This window comes from Trachemys scripta, chromosome 3, assembly GCF_013100865.1.
Source record: "Trachemys scripta elegans isolate TJP31775 chromosome 3, CAS_Tse_1.0, whole genome shotgun sequence".
Classification (NCBI taxonomy): Eukaryota; Metazoa; Chordata; order Testudines; family Emydidae; genus Trachemys; species Trachemys scripta.
In genome coordinates, this window is record NC_048300.1 from 190,927,800 (window position 1) to 190,945,967 (window position 18,168).

The 18,168-nt window shown below is 42.2% G+C and overlaps 1 protein-coding gene across 1 annotated transcript in view; it reads left to right on the forward strand.

The window, feature by feature from the left end:
* Positions 1–2,141: 2,141 nt before the first annotated feature.
* The window catches only part of TFAP2D (transcription factor AP-2 delta), a 229,343-nt gene continuing 213,316 nt past the window's right edge, over positions 2,142–18,168 (forward strand). Inside the window, exon 1 of the mRNA XM_034766922.1 lies at positions 2,142–2,234. Coding sequence (XP_034622813.1) covers positions 2,142–2,234 — 93 coding nt within the window. The remainder of the gene's footprint in view (positions 2,235–18,168) is intronic.

The following is an 18,168-nucleotide window of genomic DNA, read 5'->3' on the forward strand; positions in this document are numbered from 1 at the left end:
GGGTTCCTAGCTGGATAGTGCTATTACCCAGACTGATATGATCTGTGATACGTTCTGAGTAACTGATCTGCAGCTCTGGCAGGGTTGTGGAAATACCTAAGCCTGGGGGTCATCTGACACAGGCTTTGCTCAGGGATAGGTTGCTGCTACATGCCTGAGGGCTGAGTCACTGCAGGCGCTGTAAGAAGGTTAATTCAGTGCAGCTGAGAGGGCAGCCCTTGTCTTGAGGGCACCTCCCAGGCATCCCCAAGCTGAGCTTGTCAGGGTGGGCTTGGTGGAACTCACAGAGCAGGTTGGGGGCACAGATGTTGCTTGCTGGCTCCCGTGAGCACTCCTCCAGGCTGTACCCTTTCCAATCTATGAGGTACAGGAGCTTACCTTGGAAGATCTTGGAACTGAGGATTTGATTCAATAGATATGCTTCCTGACCTTCCATCATGACTGGAGGAGAAGGGACTAGAGCACCCAGGGGCTTACTATGGGGTACCTTAATGTGGCAGCACGCTTTGCAGGAGTTGATGTATGACCTCACGGAGGCATGCAATCAGAGCCACCAGAAATATCATGATTAGTTTTATGGTCTTCCAGTGTCCAAAATGGCCAACCAGAGATGAGTCCTGGCATAGTTGGACAATTGCAAGATGGTGTTGGCCTTCAGGGGCATAAGCACGGCCTGGGAACAAAAATACCTCATTCTTCACAGAGAGGCTTGGGTCGGGCTCGGCACTGGGCAACGTTTGTTTAGTCACCAATTGATCACTCAGTAGAGAGGATTTTATAAGGGCTAACATGTCCATGTTCACTAATACATTGGCAAAATGGTGGAGGGTTCTGGTGGTCCTTCTTTGCATCAAGTTATTCCCCCTTGTGGGAGAGTGTATCAGGTTTGCGATTCCAGCCTCCAGGTCTATAATGCAGTGTGAATTCAAAAAATGTAAAAAAACAGGGAGCAACCGATCTGGTGCTGGTTGAGAGCCTTCGCAGATCACAGGTGTTCTAAGTTTTTGTGGTCAAGGAATACTTTGACAGGAAAGGTCTCACTCTCCAAGTGGTGACACCACTCTTCAAAGGCAGACTTGATGGCTAGCAGCTCCTTGTCATAGATTTTTGTAGTTCCCCTCAATAGGACTTAGCTCTCTGGAGTAGAATGCACATGGGTGGAGAACACTCAGTGACCCCTCTGGTTGTAACCGGACTGCCCCAGTGGCCTAATTGGAAGCATCTGCCTCAACAATGAAGAACTTGGATGGATCTGGGTGCGTCAATATAGATGCAGAAGTGAAGACATTCTTCAGTTGCTCAAAAATCTGTTGGGTCTCCGATATCCAAATGAAGATGGAATTCTTGCAGAGGAGTTGGATAATTGGAGCCACTACTCAGGAGAATATCTTGATGAGCCTCCAGTAGAAGTTTGTGAAGCATTGGATGTCATGGATGGTCCTTGGTGGCCCAGTCCACAATGGTGGCAACTTTCCATGGATCCATGATGATCCCATTTGGCGAGATGATATTGCCCAGGAAATTGATGGTGGTGCAGTCAAATTCACATTTTTCTGTTTTGGAATATAGCTCATTTTTCCTGAGGCATTCAAGCACTTGTCAGACATATTGGTCATTCAAAGTCTTGTTCTCTGAAAAGATGAGCATGTCTAAGTAAATCACAACAAACTCACCTAGAATATTCATGAAATACTGGAACATGACTGGGTCGTTGGAGAGGTCAAAGGGCATAACCATGTACTCATAGCAGCCATACCTGGTGCAGAAGGCTATCTTCCACTCAGCCCTCCTGTATGCTGACCAGGTTGTATGCACGACACAAGTCGAGTTTGGTGAAGACCTTTGCTGAGCCAACCCATTCTAGGAGCTCATTGATCAGTGGAAGACCATAGTTGTTCTTGATGGTAATACATTCAGGACATGATAGTCAACACAAAGGTGTAGTGTCCCGTCCTTCTTTTTAACAAGCAGGATGGGGGCTCCAGCAGGAAATTTGGAGGGCTGAATGAAGTTCGTAGTCAGATTTTCCTCCAGGTAATCCCGTGGGGCTTTGAGCTCAGTTCTGATAATGGGTAAATATTTCCAAAGACAGGAGATCGAGTCAGTGCTGGGCTAGGGTATCAGCCTTCTTTTTATCGAACATGTCCACAAGATCACTATACTTGGCTGGGACTGACAAGCCAGTATTTTGGGGAGCTGAGGTAGTACTGAACAGGAAGGATGCCTTCACAGAGGTGAGTCCCAGCTTCTCCCTGCTAGGTCTTTCTAGTCATTGCAGCCAGCAAAACCCAGAGTTAAACCACGCCTCTCACGCCGCCCATGAAATGTTCGGGTTTTGAAGGGCGAGCCAGGGGAGGTCCAATATAACCTGAAAGTGCGGTGAAAGATTACATCACATTACATAGTTTCCTGGTGGTCCCCAGTCCCAACCTGGAGAGGGACTATTTTATAAGCAATTGGCCCTGAGGTCAGCATACAGCCATCCAATATGTTCGGGCTCAGGCTGGAGCCTGAGGTCAGAGTCCCAGAGCTCAGGGTGCAGCCCAAACATCTACACTGCAATTGAACATCCCCTTAGCCCGAGCCCCACCAGCCCAAATCAGCTGTCATGGGTCAGCCGGGGGCAGTGAAAGAGAGAGAGAACTGCCTTATAGAGACAAAAGCACCATAAATAAATATATAATTAAAGCACATTGGAAGGAACAAAAACAATAGAGCTAATGGTTCCCGTAATAATCCCCACCTGCTTTAACTTTGCTGATAAATCAGCCAGGCGATAATGGATAGGCCATTAGGAGTACTTTTTTGTTGTGGCCTCAGGACTTCCAAAGAAGAATGAGGCATACCAGCTAATTTTTCCTCATGCTCATCATGGTAAACAAGGCCAATGATATTGCGATGATTTCAGGTTTCACTCTGAATCAGAAGTATGAGTATGAAACAGCAAAGACAATGTTCACTGCATATTTCATTGGGAAACTTGTGCTTCTCCCAGAAAATGAAAAAAAAAAAAAACCAGACCCACAAAAGAAAGAAAGAAAAAAGCAGTAAAGGTAGCACAAGATATGCATACAATACAAGAAGCCGATGGAGCAAAAGTAACAGCTGTGTTCACCCAAGTGATAGCAGAATTCTGGATCCAGATAAATATAGTTGTTGGGGAACAATTAAATACCCAGGCCCTGAATCAAGCACTTCAAAATGCATCAGGCAAAAGTGCCAAGGTTTTTTAATGATTTACAAGTATGATTCATAGATTTTAAGGTCAGAAGGGACCAGTATGATCATCTAGTCTGACCTCCTGCACAACGCATGCCACAGAATCTCACCCACCCACTCCTGTAATAAACCCCTAATGTCTGAGCCATTGAAGTCCTCAAATCGTGGTTTAAAGACTTTACGGTGCAGAGAATCCTTCAGCAAGTGACCCATGTCCCACACTGCAGAGACACATGAAAAAAACCCAGGGCCTCTGCCAATCTGCCCTGGGGGAAAATTCCTTCCTGACCCCAAATATGGCGATCAGCTAAACCCCAAGCATGTGGGCAAGACTCACCAGCCAGACACCTAGGAAAGAATTCTCTGTAGTAACTCAGATACCACCCCATCTAATATCCCATCACAGGCCACTGATCATATTTACTGCTAATAGTCAAAGATCAATTAATTGCCAGAATTAGGCTATCCTATTATACCATCCCCTCCATAAATTATCAAGTTTAGTCTTGAAGCCAGATATGTCTTTTGTCTCTGCTACTCTCCTTGGAAGACTGTTCCAAAACTTCACTCCTCTGATGGTTAGAAACCTTTGTCTAATTTCAAGTCTAAACTTCCTTATGGTCAATTTATATCCATGATGTTAAACTTGGAGCAAAAAGTCCCCTGATAACCCATGTTTGGAAAAGATAAGAACATGCTGGAGAAGGAAACTTTTGCCAGCAAGCTGGTGAGAATTGGCCCAGAGACAGCAGCCAGAGAGGGGGCAACCAGATCTACAGGCTGGAGAAGCCCACAGAAACCAAGGGAGGTAGGAAGGAGCTCAGGGCACAGCAGGAGGAGTTACAGAGGCCTAATTCGTCCTGCCTGGTTTAAACACCCTGATCTGGAACTCACTGGGGTCAGCAGGTCTGGGTTACCCAATTGCCCCTCAGAGACTTAAGAGCCAAAGGAGTTTCCAGACCCCTGAGTACCTGGACCAACTAGCACCACCAAGTATAAGGAGAAACCCCACACCATCCAGCAGGACTGAAATTAACACTCCTCATCAATATGTTTGCCAACTTTCTAATCACACAAAACTGAACACCCTAGCCCCGCCCCTTCGCTGAGGCCCCACCCCCCATTCATTACATTCCCCCTCCCTTGGTGGCTCACTCTCCCCCACCCTCATTCACTTTCACTGGGCTGGGGCAGGAGGTTGGGGTGTGGAGGGGGAGGGGGAGGGGGAAGGGTTCTAACTGGGGGGTGAGGGCTCAGGGGTGGGACCATAAATGAGGGGTTCAGGGTATGGGAGGGGGCTCTGGGTTTGGGAGGGGGATCAGGGTTGGGGCCCGGGCTTACTTCTGGTGACTCCTGGTCAGGGTCACAGCGGGGGTATGTGTAATAAAAAGGAGATCCTTTCCCTTGGCATAAAGCCTATAGCAAAGTTAGGTTATAGAGCTGCCAATCCTTGATTGTGTCAGTGTTGAGAATGGTGAATCAGAATCACAGAAACAAGAAATTTCCACAGCACACATGACAACAGAGCTGTCAGTGGCAGATCAGAGCAGTGCTGAGGATGGCAAAATAGAGCCACAGAAAGACGCGTCTATGACAGACTCGACTATAGAGCTACAGATAGCTGAGTGTGAGACGGATCAGAATGAAGTATCACCTTCTTCATTGACATATCCTCTTGAAGATCCACTCGGTTGAAGATATTGAGAAGCAGCTCAGTGATGAGTGTATTTTTGGACCACTGTGGGATTCATCAGCAAACTTAACAGAACACCACATAAATATAGCAACTTTGATGCCAGCCACACACACACTGGATAAAGCCTGGAATTTGTGGTAGATGAAAATCAAGTTAGTTCATTGGCTAGAAACAAATTAGAATCCCCCCAGATCCTACTCTGATCTTAAAGAAATTCAGGTTACATTAGAGCTTACAAGCCCTTGCAAAAGGTGGGGAAAATGAGCTCTCATTTGACAGATATATGATTGACATAGTTCAAGGCTGTAGTGAGAGCTATGGAGATGCAATTGACAAAACTTATGATGCAGAAGAGGATAGATGGGTCACTTAGATCAAGGAACTATGATTCAGGCACTAATGGGAGCCCTAAACTAGATAATGTAAAAAGCAGATAAAAGAAAGACAAACAAAACAAAGTCAACGAGAAGAGCAAAGTCAAGCCTAAAATCAAGGAGAAGAAGGAGGAGGGAAAATGGAAGCATGCTTAAAATTAGGGCTGAGCAAATAGGGCCAACTTGAAAAATCTGGAAAAGAAATGTTTTGAATAGAAATGAATAGGGAAAAAAGTGCATGATCATGGAGGACTTCAATTTGAACGACATATGCTGGCCAGTTGCCAGTACTAAAACATGTTGCCAGTACTAAAACATCATTGGAATTTCATAATATTATAAATGACAGTTTCCTATCTCAAAATGTGTTGCATCCAACATTGGGAAATTCTATATTAGACCTTGTCTCAGCAAACAAACAGGAACTGATCACAGGACTAAAAATTAATAATAGTTTTTGTACAAGTGATTGTTACTTGATCACATTTATAATGTGCAAACAGAATAAAGTCCAGATCACTAGTATACATATTTGATGCTTTAAAGGGGAATTGTTTAAGATGCCCCCAAAGCCACAATGCCATAATCAAAGAAGAAGGTCTTTGTGGTTACAAAATGACATCCTTTAAAAGGGGTGTGAAGGCAGCTATAAAAATTAATAAAAATATTTAACAAAAAGGGGAAAGGAGAAGTTGATAGTAATGAATATAAATGAGAATCTAAGAATTGTAGAAAATTGATAACTGAAGCAAATGATCATAAGGAGAAATCTTTGACTAGCACATTTAAGTAGAATAAAAAGGAATTTTTAAGTATATTAGAACCAAAAAGAATCCTAACAATGGTATTGGTCCATTACTACATGGAAATTGTAGGATTATAAATATTAATGCAGAGAAGGCAGAAGTTTTCAATAAATATTTCTGTTCTGTATTTAGGAAAAAGAGATGATGTGGTCATATCATATCATGATGATAACATTCTTTCCGTTCTACTAGTATGTCAGGAGGATGGTTAAACAGCAGCTACTAAAGTTAGACAATTTTAAATCAGCAGGTCCAGATAACTTGCACCCAAGAGTTTTACAAGAGCTAGCTAAGGAGCTTACTGGACTGTTAATGTTGATTTTTAATATTTCTTGGAACATTGGGGAAGTTCCAGAAGACTGGAAGAAAGCTAATGGTATGCCAATATTTTAAAAGGGTAAATGGAGGACCCAGGTAATTAAGTGGGTAAATGGGACAAAGTGAGTTTTTCAGTCTGACATCAGTTGTGGGAAGATAATGGAGTGGCTGATATGGGACTTGATTAATAGAGAATTAAAGGAGGGTAATATAATTAATGCCAATCAATATGGATATATGGGAAATATATCCTGTCAAACTAACTTGATCACTTTTTTAATGAGATTACAAGTTTGGTAAATAAAGGTAATAATGTTGATGTGATATACTTAGATTTCTGTAAGGCATTTGACTTGGAACTGTACTGATTAAAAAACTAGATTGATATAAAATTAACATGGCACACACTAAATGGATTAGAAGCTGACTAACTGATAGGTCTGTAACATGGGAATCATCATCGAGCATGTGTGTTTCTAGTTGGGTCTGTCAAGCTGTCTGCCTTACACCAAGAAGCATGGCAATATTGAGGTTACTCCCAAAGGACTAGTCACTTACCCCAGGTCAGTTGCACCTGAGATCTCACACCAAAGAAAATACTTGCAACCAGTGCTATAATAAACTATATACAGATTTATTAAATAGGAGAACAAAATAAGAGAGTTATTTACAAGGTTAAAGCAGGTAAACATACATACACAAATGAGTTACAATCTTAAGTTTCAGAAGGTAAGAGAAGCTTCTATAATAAGCAAGTTCTGTATGTCCTTTAGAGCTAAACCAGGCTAAGCAGATGGAGATCTCTTGATTATGCCTAGAATGTTTGTCCCCCAAGAGTCCAAACATGATAGTGGTATAGTTTGTTCTTATTAGGGATTTTTATTTCCCCCTTCCATATTCTCTGAGGTGAGAACTCAGATGATGGGAGGAATCCACTTGCATGATTGATCTTCATGAGAGTAAAGCGCAGAGCAACAAAATATTTTTGTCCTCCTTAATGTTCCACAATAGTCCATTTGGTGTTGATGGACCTTCCCAAGATGTAACATCTTTGATTGTAGTTTGGTATTTCACATTAATTAATATCTCTCTCTTGTCTGGTGATTTACCTAGTTACAGGTAAACAGCTTACAATACCAATGCTCAAACTTTACCTTACAATACGGGATACAGATGTCATAAGTGAGATGAATGCATGCAGCACCTCATAATCATTCAATAAAGGCTAAACACTAGCATATTCTTATAATTCTAATACCGGATTTAACAATGCTAACACGCAGGTAATCTAGACTGATTCCATCTATGTATTTTTCAGTGGTCAGTTGAGACTTGGGGACCTTGGCATGAGCTGACAATTGGTCTGCTAGCATCACAGGGTACTGCAGCGTTTGGTTTTTGCCCTTACGCCACTTAACATGTTTATGAATGACCTGGAAGGAAACATAAAATCATCACTGATAAAAATTTGCAGATGATCCAAAAACTGGAGGAGTGGTAAATAAAGGACTATTCACTGATTCAGAGCAATCTGGATCACTTAGTAAGCTAGGTGCAAGCAAACAATGTGTGTTTTAATACAGCTAAATGTAAATGTATACAGCTAGGAATCATAGAATCATAGAATATCAGGGTTGGAAGGGACCTTGGGAGGTCATCTAGTCCAACCCCCTGCTCAAAGCAGGACTCATCCCCAACTAAATCATCCCAGTCAGGGTTTTGTCAAGCCTGACCTTAAAAACCTTTAAGGAAGGAGATTGGACCACTTCCCTAGGTACCCCATTCCAGTGCTTCACACCCTCCTAGTGAAAAAGTTTTTCCTAATATACAAACTAAACTTCCCCCACCCAACCTAAACCTCCCCCACAAACAAAGGAACAAAGAATGTAGGCAATACTTACATGATGGGGGACTCTGTCCTGGGTAGCAGTGATTTAGGAGTCATGCTGGATAATCAGCTGAACATGAGCTCCCAGTGTGATGCTGTGGCCAAAAGAGTGAATGTGATCCTGGGATGCATAAACAGGGGAATCTCGAGTAGAAGTGGATTCTACCTTTGCATTTGGCACTGGTGTGACTGTTGCTGGAATACTGTATCTAGATCTTGGGTCCGCAGTTCAGGAAGGATGTTGATAAATTAGAGAGGATTCAGAGAAGAGCCACAAGAATGATTAAAAGATTGAAAAATATGCGTTATAGTGATAGACTCAAGGAGCTCAATCTACTTTGCCTGAAAAGGAGAAGGTAAAGGGGTGACTTGATTACATTCTGTAAGTATCTACATGGGGAATAAATATTTGATAATGGGATCTTCAATCTAGCAGAGAAAGGACATAGGAGCCTAAGTCACATTTTTAAAAGTTCTTAGCAGCCTAAATCTGGTTGAAAGTCAACAGGACTTGGGTTCCTAAATCACATATGTCCTTTTGAAAATGTTTCCCTTGGAGTCTCTGCTCATACTGATCTCTCTTCATACACTATAGTGCCTGATGCCATGTAGTAATACTGTAGAAGAGCAAGGATTGGAATCCTGATTTTCTCAGTCCTAGTCCAGTGCCTAAATCACAAAACTATCTTTACTCTGCATATTTATTGTACTTATAATTGATACGAATTGATTACATGTAACTTATTATTTAGTGAATGTTTAAATTAAAGGTGGAATGACTCTTAGATATACCTTAATTTCCCTGATATTCCCACCCTCCCATCCATTACAGGCTGATTACCTTTGCAACCTCTGCACTTCAGCCAGAATGGTAAGGTGTGCTACTGCTAGTCATGTTTGGTGGAGGGAGCACTAGGGAAAGTTTGCTACAAGTTAAGTAGGGATTAGCACTGCACTCTGTCACTTTTCTGTGATGCTGTATATTGGAGACCTCTGGATGTAGCAGGCTTTTTGTTTTCTGAATGCTCCTCTGTGAGATGAATACTGTACTTCTGTCTTGATAGCACACACAACAAGCAGCAAAGCATAGAAGTGACAGCTCAGTACTATCTGAACTCTCAATGCACAAGGAAGGGATTTTTCATTTTCTATTCCAAGTACTGTTTACCAGCATCTTGGGCAATGACTTCACAATGCAATATTGCTTTAAACCTTTATTTCCCCCCCCTTCTGCCCCCTATGTAGTTTAGCTCAGCAGAGTAAGGTTCCTGAGTGAGTCTTGTAAATTGAGAACCGCTGAACAACTGGACAGTTATCACTTCTGGATTTAAATTTACTGAAGTACTTGTACTATACACATCACCCTGGTATCTGAGCTATCCCATGAGAACAACTATAATTACTATGGTAAAGGTTACTATCACTCATTTTAATGCCACTTACCTCGTAGTCTACTTTAGACTTAACTTGGACCAAATCTTAGAGTCCTTTAGTAGGCAAAACTCCCACTCATGTCAGTGTGAGTTTTGCCTGAGTAAGGATGTCAGGCTTTGGTAAAGCAAATTTTGGCTCGCTGTAAAGATGGGCCCAAACCAAAATCCCAGATGTTAACACCAGCGGACAATGGCAAAGTTCAAATCTAGACCCAACCTTGAGGCTCAGGCCTATCTCTAGTAAACAATTCTGGATGGGTTTTGAAAAATAACTCAATGTTGTTGTAACCCTACTTATTAGAAGTCAATGGGAATGTTACTGTTGACTTCATTTGGAGAAGGTAGGCCAGCACTGATTGCTTTTAAAACTCCCACCCTATAAGTACATGGGAGAACTTGGTGTGCTCTTGGCTCTGCATGGACTTGAAGGGCCAAATGTTCAAGATGCCTCCATTTTGTGATTGCATAATACCTGCATGCGGATGTTTACCTAGTCACCAGAGCTCAGAAGTCAGGCAGCACTGCTCTTTCCTCTGAAGCGTCTGGTACAGGACACTGTGAGAGACATGATAATGACCTACATAGTGCCGGATTTACACCTTATGTGCCCCTAGGCACAGCATCTTCAGCGCCCGCCCCTGCCTACGGCTGACCTTTGTGTTGTACAGTTCTAGACAAGTAAGGTCCCCCTAAAATGCCGGTGCCCCTAGGCACATGCCTACTGTGCCAATTTGGAAAACCAGCCCTGGACCTACATGAGCCATTGACCTGGTAGAGACTCATTAAGATTTTCTATTTACACCATGTCTCCCCTAAAATGTTGACATGAGCAAATTATGTATGTAGCTATTCTGCTAACCATGTGTTCCTGTTCTGTTACCCCTGTCTATCCTCTTCCCCTCCATTGTGTGCCACACACACAAGAATCTGAGACAAGATGGTGGAGCAGTACATTCTTCTACTGCACAACTGTACAGCTGGCCATCACTATGGGGCCCTGATCTTGACTGGGACCTCAGAGCATGAGTACAATACAAATTAATAACAATAGTGTACTAAAGTGTTCATCAAGGAGTTAACTAGGTTACTCTGAGTATTATGGGATTCAGCCATACTCCACCCTCCCCTAACCTCCCATTTTAGATAGTGCATGTTCTTCCCCCCCGTTCCTCATTCTGTTGTGTTAAATAAAGCAGCAGGTTCCCAGCCTGCAATCCTGTGACTTGATTTATTTTGTTGTACTGAGCATGGTCCCTTTACAAAAAATAGTAACAATAATCTGATCTGATTCCTGGGTCCATCCAAGAAATAGCTGCATTTCAGTTGTGGTATGTAGACTAGGGTGATCAGATGTCCCGATTTTATAGGGACAGTCCCGCTATTTGGGGCTTTTTCTTATATAGGCTCCTATTACCCCCCACCCTCTGTCCCGATTTTTCACACTTGCTATGTGGTCACCCTAATGTAGACAGATATAAATAAGTTCTATGAAGTGTTCTCATAATTTTCACATAACATGTCATGATACATAACATGATCCAATGGCAGGAAGTTGAAGCTAGATAAATTCTGATGGGAAATAAGGCATAATTTTATAACGGTGAGAGTAATTAACCATTGGAACCTCTTACTAAAGGTGGAGTCTCCATCACTGTCAATTTTAAAATCAAGATTGCATGTTTTTCTAAAAGATCTGCTCTAGGAATTATTTTGGGGGAAGTTCTATGGCCTGTGATACAGGAATTGAAACTAGATGATCACCATGGTCCCTTCTGGTATTAAATTCATAGATTCCATGTGCTAATAAATATATAGCATAATAGTATTTTACAAGAATAAGAAGCTGTCCCTGGTCCACTGTTACAGGACTGAGATCACCACTTGAACTTACATGGGCTGAGCACATCAGGCTATAAACCTGACAGATTAACAAATTTCGAAAACCAAACAAGACTGGTCCTGGACAATATTTGAAATGGGAGACAGAAATTAGACATTGTAGATGTCAACTTCCTAACTCAAAAAGTGTTGCAGCCAACATGGGGAAATTCAATATTGGATCTTGTCCTAACAGGTAAAGAGGAACTGATCACAGAACTAAAAATGAGTGGTCACTTATGAATAAATGATCATGACCTGATCACATTTTTATGTACCTTCATGGGGAACAAATATTTAATAATGGGCTCTTCAGTGTAGCAGAGACAGGTATAACATGATCCAGTAGAGGGAATTTGAAGCTAGACAAGTTCAGACTAGAAATAAGTTATACATTTTAATGATGAGAGTAATTATCTACTGGAACAATTTACCAAGGGTTATGGTGGATTCTCCATTACTGATAATTTTTAAATCAAAATTGGATGCTTTTCTAACAGATCTGCTCTAGGAGTAATTCTGGGGAAGTTCTATGGCCTGTGTTATACAGCAAGTCAGATCAGATAAGCACAATAGTCCCTTCTGGCCTTGGAATCTATGAAAATCCCAGGGTGATATAACAATTGGGTAGATTGGAAGGCAATGCACTCAACTTACTGGAGCAGGAGGGACAGGGAGTATGGTACCTCACAAAACAATACTAAGGTAGGTACACGCCAAGGGGTTCTTCTCTGACTGGGAGAAGAGCAGTGGATGTGGGCTATAATGCTTGCTTTCTATAGGTGCGGAGAAGAAGCCTGACTTCTGTATCTCAGTCTAGATCACCGATGATGAGTATATTTGTGCTCAGAGTAGAAAGACTATAGTAATGTCAGGGCTAGGAAACAAATGGCAGAGTTAGGAATTGAGCCCAAAATTCAGTTCTCTTCTTCTAGCCCCCTACTCCAACCAGTAAAACCCCACTCCCCAATTTCCTGCTGCTTTAACTTCAAGTGTTTTCTGTTTATGGCTCTATTGAAATTTCTATAGGTATAAACCCAGTGCAAAATTGACCTTTCTTTTTGCTCACTGAGTATGGCTACACTGCAGTAAAGACCTGTAGCATGGCTGCGGCCACCCAGGTTGGCCGACTCAGGCTCACACACTGCAGGGCTATAAAATTGCAGTATAGACATTCAAGTTTGGGCTGGAGTCCAGGCTTTGAGGCCCACGGGGGCAGGAGGGTCTCAGAGCTTGGGCTCCAGCCCAAGCCTGTGTGTCTACATTGCAATTTTATAGCCACACAGCCCAAGCCCCGGGAGCCTGAGTCAGCTAACCCAGGCTCTGAGACTCGGTGCCGTGTTTTTTTAACACGGTGTAGACATGCCTACTGGATCAAATGAAGAATTAACCTAATGATGTAGGTTCATGTAACCTTTCTAGCACCTCTCCTAAATATCATTTGGTCTTCAGTTTGTCACCATTACAAATGACTTTTTCCTGCGTAGGTGAATCCTGAGTCTTGCACCTTAGTCTTTTCTCTTCAGATCTTGGCATGCATCTTAGAGCTTGGACAAGTTATTGATACTCCTTTACCCGCAAAGCATGCTTAAGTGTTACTTTATATCTTCATTCTAAGTATTTGTTTAAACAGGTTCAGTTCAACATGAGCAGTAAGGTCTAATGGCTTTGTTGCTTTTTTTTTTTTTTGGGTGTCACTGAGAACGTGAAATTAAAAGACCCATCCTTATACTTGATTGTTGCAACACATTTGCTTTTAACTTATTTCAGCCCATGAGTATCCTGTCACCTTAATTTCTGTGATGAGTACAAGAGGTTTGTAACACTCTCTTATGTAATGCATCTCTGAAATAAGGTTGACTTGGGGCCTTGTGTCTAACTTGAAGGGTATAATGGTGTCATTTACTGTTAAAAGAAACATCAAGTCATAGTTGCTTCCTTTTGTCACATTTGCAGCATCTCCACAGAACTCCCTCTACAGATGGTTTTCCAAAGGTTCTGGATTTGGGCCCTGATCCTGCACTTACTTTTAGTCCCCAGATCACATATGTGTTTTGAATTAAGTTTGTATGTAGCTGCTTGAAGCACTGAGGGCTTTACTTACAGCTGTTTGTGACCTGCAGCACAAAATACTTAGAGGTATATAGGATTTGACTATTATCTGATTATTTGTTTGCAAGGTGTATACATTAACCCCACTTTTCAGATCAGGACAGTAGAGCAGAGAGATTAAGGACCAGAGGTTTTTTTAAATGATCTTTAATTTGGTTTTTTTGGGTGCCCAACTTTAGACCCTAAGGACCTGAGTTTGAAAAGTGCTCAGCACCTGCAGTACTTCAAAAAGAAGGTGTTCAAAACCTTTCAAAATGGATCCTTCAGCATTTAAATTGGGTCCCTGAAAACTGAGACACCCACAATTAAAGTTCCCTGTTGAAAATCTGAGCCTGAGTGACTTGACCTAGACTACAGAGAGAGTCAGTGTCACAAATGGAATTAAGACATCGGGAGTTCCTGGTTCCCTTTCAGCATAGGAAACCACATATTTTAATTGAAAAAGAGAGAGCAAAGAAACTAGTGTTTACCCTGAATCATTACAAAGACCTAACTGAGGCCCCGGTCCTTCAAATGAATCTCTGAAAGTAGAACGTATCCCCCCAGAGTCCCACTGGAGAACCCAGACCAGCCATGATAAACTCTTTGGGGCATGGATCATGTTACTGTATACATTTGTAAAGAAGTTAACTCAATAGGGCCCAATCCTGATCACGACGTTTGGTTGCTGTAGTTGCTGCTGCTGATAATAATAACTAAAAGATAAAGTCTCCATGTCCCATTACCACTCTCCTGACATCCAATTCCACTTATATTATATTTAATATTTATCATCCATTGTGTACCTCAGAACGTTTTGTTTTCCCACATTAACACACTTCATTTTATTGCTCTGTCCACTTGTCTCTTTTATGACTCTTAATTGGGCTTCTGGTTTTAAGCTTTAATGGAGAAACACTGATAAAACATCCCCCTAAAAAAAGAAAAAGAGAAATTTGTGTTTATCCAGAAAATCCCAGGAAATAATTACCCGTCTATGTGGAGCAGTAATGCAGACTACAGGGGTGTGATTTCTAAAGCGCACTAACATGTTTCACATTAATCGGTCCATGTAGCCACTGCTGGTGCATACAAAAGGTTCCCCAGTGCACTTTAACATACTGCTGTTTGAAACAATATTACATTAAAGTGCATTAGGGAACATGACAAAAAGATTAGTCATTACAGTACATTCTACTATAATGAGTAATATATAATATACTCATTACAGTGTATACAAAGAGAAAGCTCTGAAAGCCCCTGATTTTGGACACGTACATAAAACTCAAAAATTGGTAAAAAAAATAACCCTCCAAAAATGAAATTAATAAACCCTAAAAACCAGAAGTCTTGACTCATAATACTTGTGATTCCCTATATACTCTCTGTCTTATTCTGATTTTTATTTATAGCATGTATCACCGTATCCAGGGCCGACTCGAGGCACCAGAGAAGGAAGCAGATGATTGGGGCGGCCAATTCAAAGGGGCGGCACTTCGTCCAGTATGGGGGCGGCACATCCGGGTCTTCGGCAGCAATTCGGCGGCGGTCCCTCATTCCCTCTCTTCCTCTTTGAGCTCCTGCTGAATTGCCGCTGAAGAGGAAGAGAGGGAGGACCCACCGCCGAAGTGCCGCTGAAGAAGAGGCGCGATTTAGCTGCCGCCGAAGTGCCGTCACTCGTCTTTTTTTTTTTGCCGCTTGGGGTGGTAAAAAAGCTGGAGCCGGCCCTGACCATATCCTATTCTTCTGTGCTTTATTTTCTTGCTTATGTCCTCCCCTCAGCTGGGCTGGGTAGTTTCATTGCTCAAGTCAGATCTTGCCCTTGAACTGATCTTTGTCAATCACATTGACTGCAATACAGTAGCATATGTTGCTCTATCTGTTAACAAATGATTTGGCCAAGTCTCCAGATTCACATAGCTTCACTTAGAGCTTTCAGTTCCATTATGTTCTGGTCTTGTGAGTTCTTATTAATTCTATACGTCAGAAAGAAAAAAAACCAAGTGGAGAACATTTCTTTTGGAAATACATTGTTGCTTAAACTTTCTCATTATATCAACCAGATGCAAATACTGCCTTTGCACTGAAAAGAATTGTAAATTTTGAAGGCTAACTCTTTTTTTACATATGTAAGAACTCTGGCTTTTCCATTCTGTTGTGTCCTAACTACCCTTATTGTGGTTTCCACTCTATATGCATCCGAAGAAGTGGGCTGTAGTCCACGAAAGCTTATGCTCTAATAAATTTGTTAGTCTCTAAGGTGCCACAAGTACTCCTGTTCTTTTTGCGGATACAGACTAACACGGCTTCTACTCTGAAACCTGTCATAGATTTCAGTGGGATTCGCTGTGGACAAAGGTTGCAGGACCAGGCTCTCTTTGAATAATCTGGAGCTCTCTCAGTTCAGGACAGAGTTCCTCTAACTTGTCTCCTCAGCTGTGCTTCCTCAAATTTCCACTTGATTTAGAAATGGGCACAAATCAAACTCCTGGCTCAGACACCTCTTAACTTTGGTGAAGTTTTGATCTAGACACAAACTTTGTAGCTGGCTCCTGTCTCTCTATCACAACCTGCCTGGATTAATATTGATGACCTGGAGGTGAAGGACTCTGCATCCCATTACTAATGCCCTGATTCATCACCAGTTGAAAATGAATCAGGCTGGCTGGTAGTGTTATTCAGACATTTATTTTAATGCTGTCACTGTATGTGTATCCTTGCTAACCTAGGAACCTATCCTGATAGGGCGTGCGCCCCCTTTAATCCCATAGAAACTGCAGCCATGACACATATAAACAAACAAGGTATTTTTTATTGACAGCTATACTGAGTGCTTTCTAAGGGTGTTTGGGCAGATTGCTCTTAGCAACATAATTCAACCTGCAGTAGAATGATATTTTTTTTAGGGCTAGTTTGTGCTAACAGCTCTTACCCTGCAGGTATCAAGATGGAGCTGTGCCACCCCACCAGGAGCAATGGAGGTGAAATGACCTCAGGGACTCCGTGGTAGCACTGTGGCTGGAGCACAATCGGCAAGAAAGCGTGGCATGAGCTGTTCGGATGGCCAGTCAGTTCCCGTACATGGTGGAGTTGTGGCCCTGCCTACTCCCTGCCCTCCCAGTCATGTTGCTCCTGGGGAAATGGAGGTTGGGGAAGAAAGCATTTTGGTGGTGCAAAATCACCTGTACCAGGAAGCCTGGAGGGAAACAATCACTTTTCATTATGAAGAGATTGTAGTGCCAGCTAGACAAAAGAGGCTGCAATTCTGTGTTTGCTTTCAGTAGTTGTGCCCTGTGATAACTTAACCAGCCAAGTCAATGTAAAATAGAATCATAGAATATTAGGGTTGGAAGGGACCTCAGGAGGTCATCTAGTCCAATCTCCTGCTCAAAGCAGGACCAACCCCAACTAAATCATCCCAGCCAGGGCTTTGTCAAGCCAGGCCTTAAAAACCTCTAAGGATGGAGATTCCACCACCTCCCTAGGTAACACAGTCCAATGCTTCACCACCCTCCTAGTGAAATAGTGTTTCCTAATATCCCACCTAGACCTCCCCCACTGCAACTTGAGACCATTGCTTCTTGTTCTGTCTTCTGCCACCACTGAGAACAGCCTAACTCCATCCTCTTTGGAACCCCCCTTCAAGTAGTTGAAGGCTGCTATCAAATCCCCCCTCACTCTTCTCTTCTGCAGACTAAATAACCCCAGTTCCCTCAGCCTCTCCTCGTAAGTCATGTGCCCCAGCCCCCCAAATAAGTTAGGTCCAATTCAATAGAGAGAAACTCCCAGCACCTCCAGCTTGTATGCTTGTCCTTCAGAGTTATATCAGAAGCAATAACTGTTCCCTCTACATGTTGTGTCCAGAAGAGGAGAAGCAACTGGAAGGTCCCAGCAGCAACTGACAGGCAACAGTGACTGAATTCTGGGTAGATCTGAAAAGCTAGTGGTACCTCATGGGAAACTTTGAAAAAAACAATTTTATTTAGCAACAATCCTGCTCACACCACACTGATTTTAAATACTTCTCTTCCATTGTTCTTGGTGCAGAAGGAGCAGGTGAACCATCAGTAAATAAAGATCCTGTTTTGATGGATGTGCCCCTGCTAATAAAGAAAGGGAGGAGAAATAGGAAATAGAAGGATAATTGCTAAACACTCTCTGTTGCAAAGTTTTAGGTATTCACTGTTCTTTTCAAGTGTTGTAATTTTCTGTAGGTTAACAAACAATAGTTTGTAATGGATTTAGTTCCACTGGCAGCCCTGGAAAATAGAATCCTCTATTATTTATCCAGCAACAAATTCAGCAGCAGTGATATCGTTTCCACACTGCTGTGAAAAAGTGACTCAACACAGACCTGTAATGATGTCTTGTAAAGGTGAGAGAAGAAGTTCATGCCCTAAACCTTTTTTGTCTTTGGGCTTTCTGTTATGTGAGCATCTCTCCAGTAGTACAGGGACAAACCCTG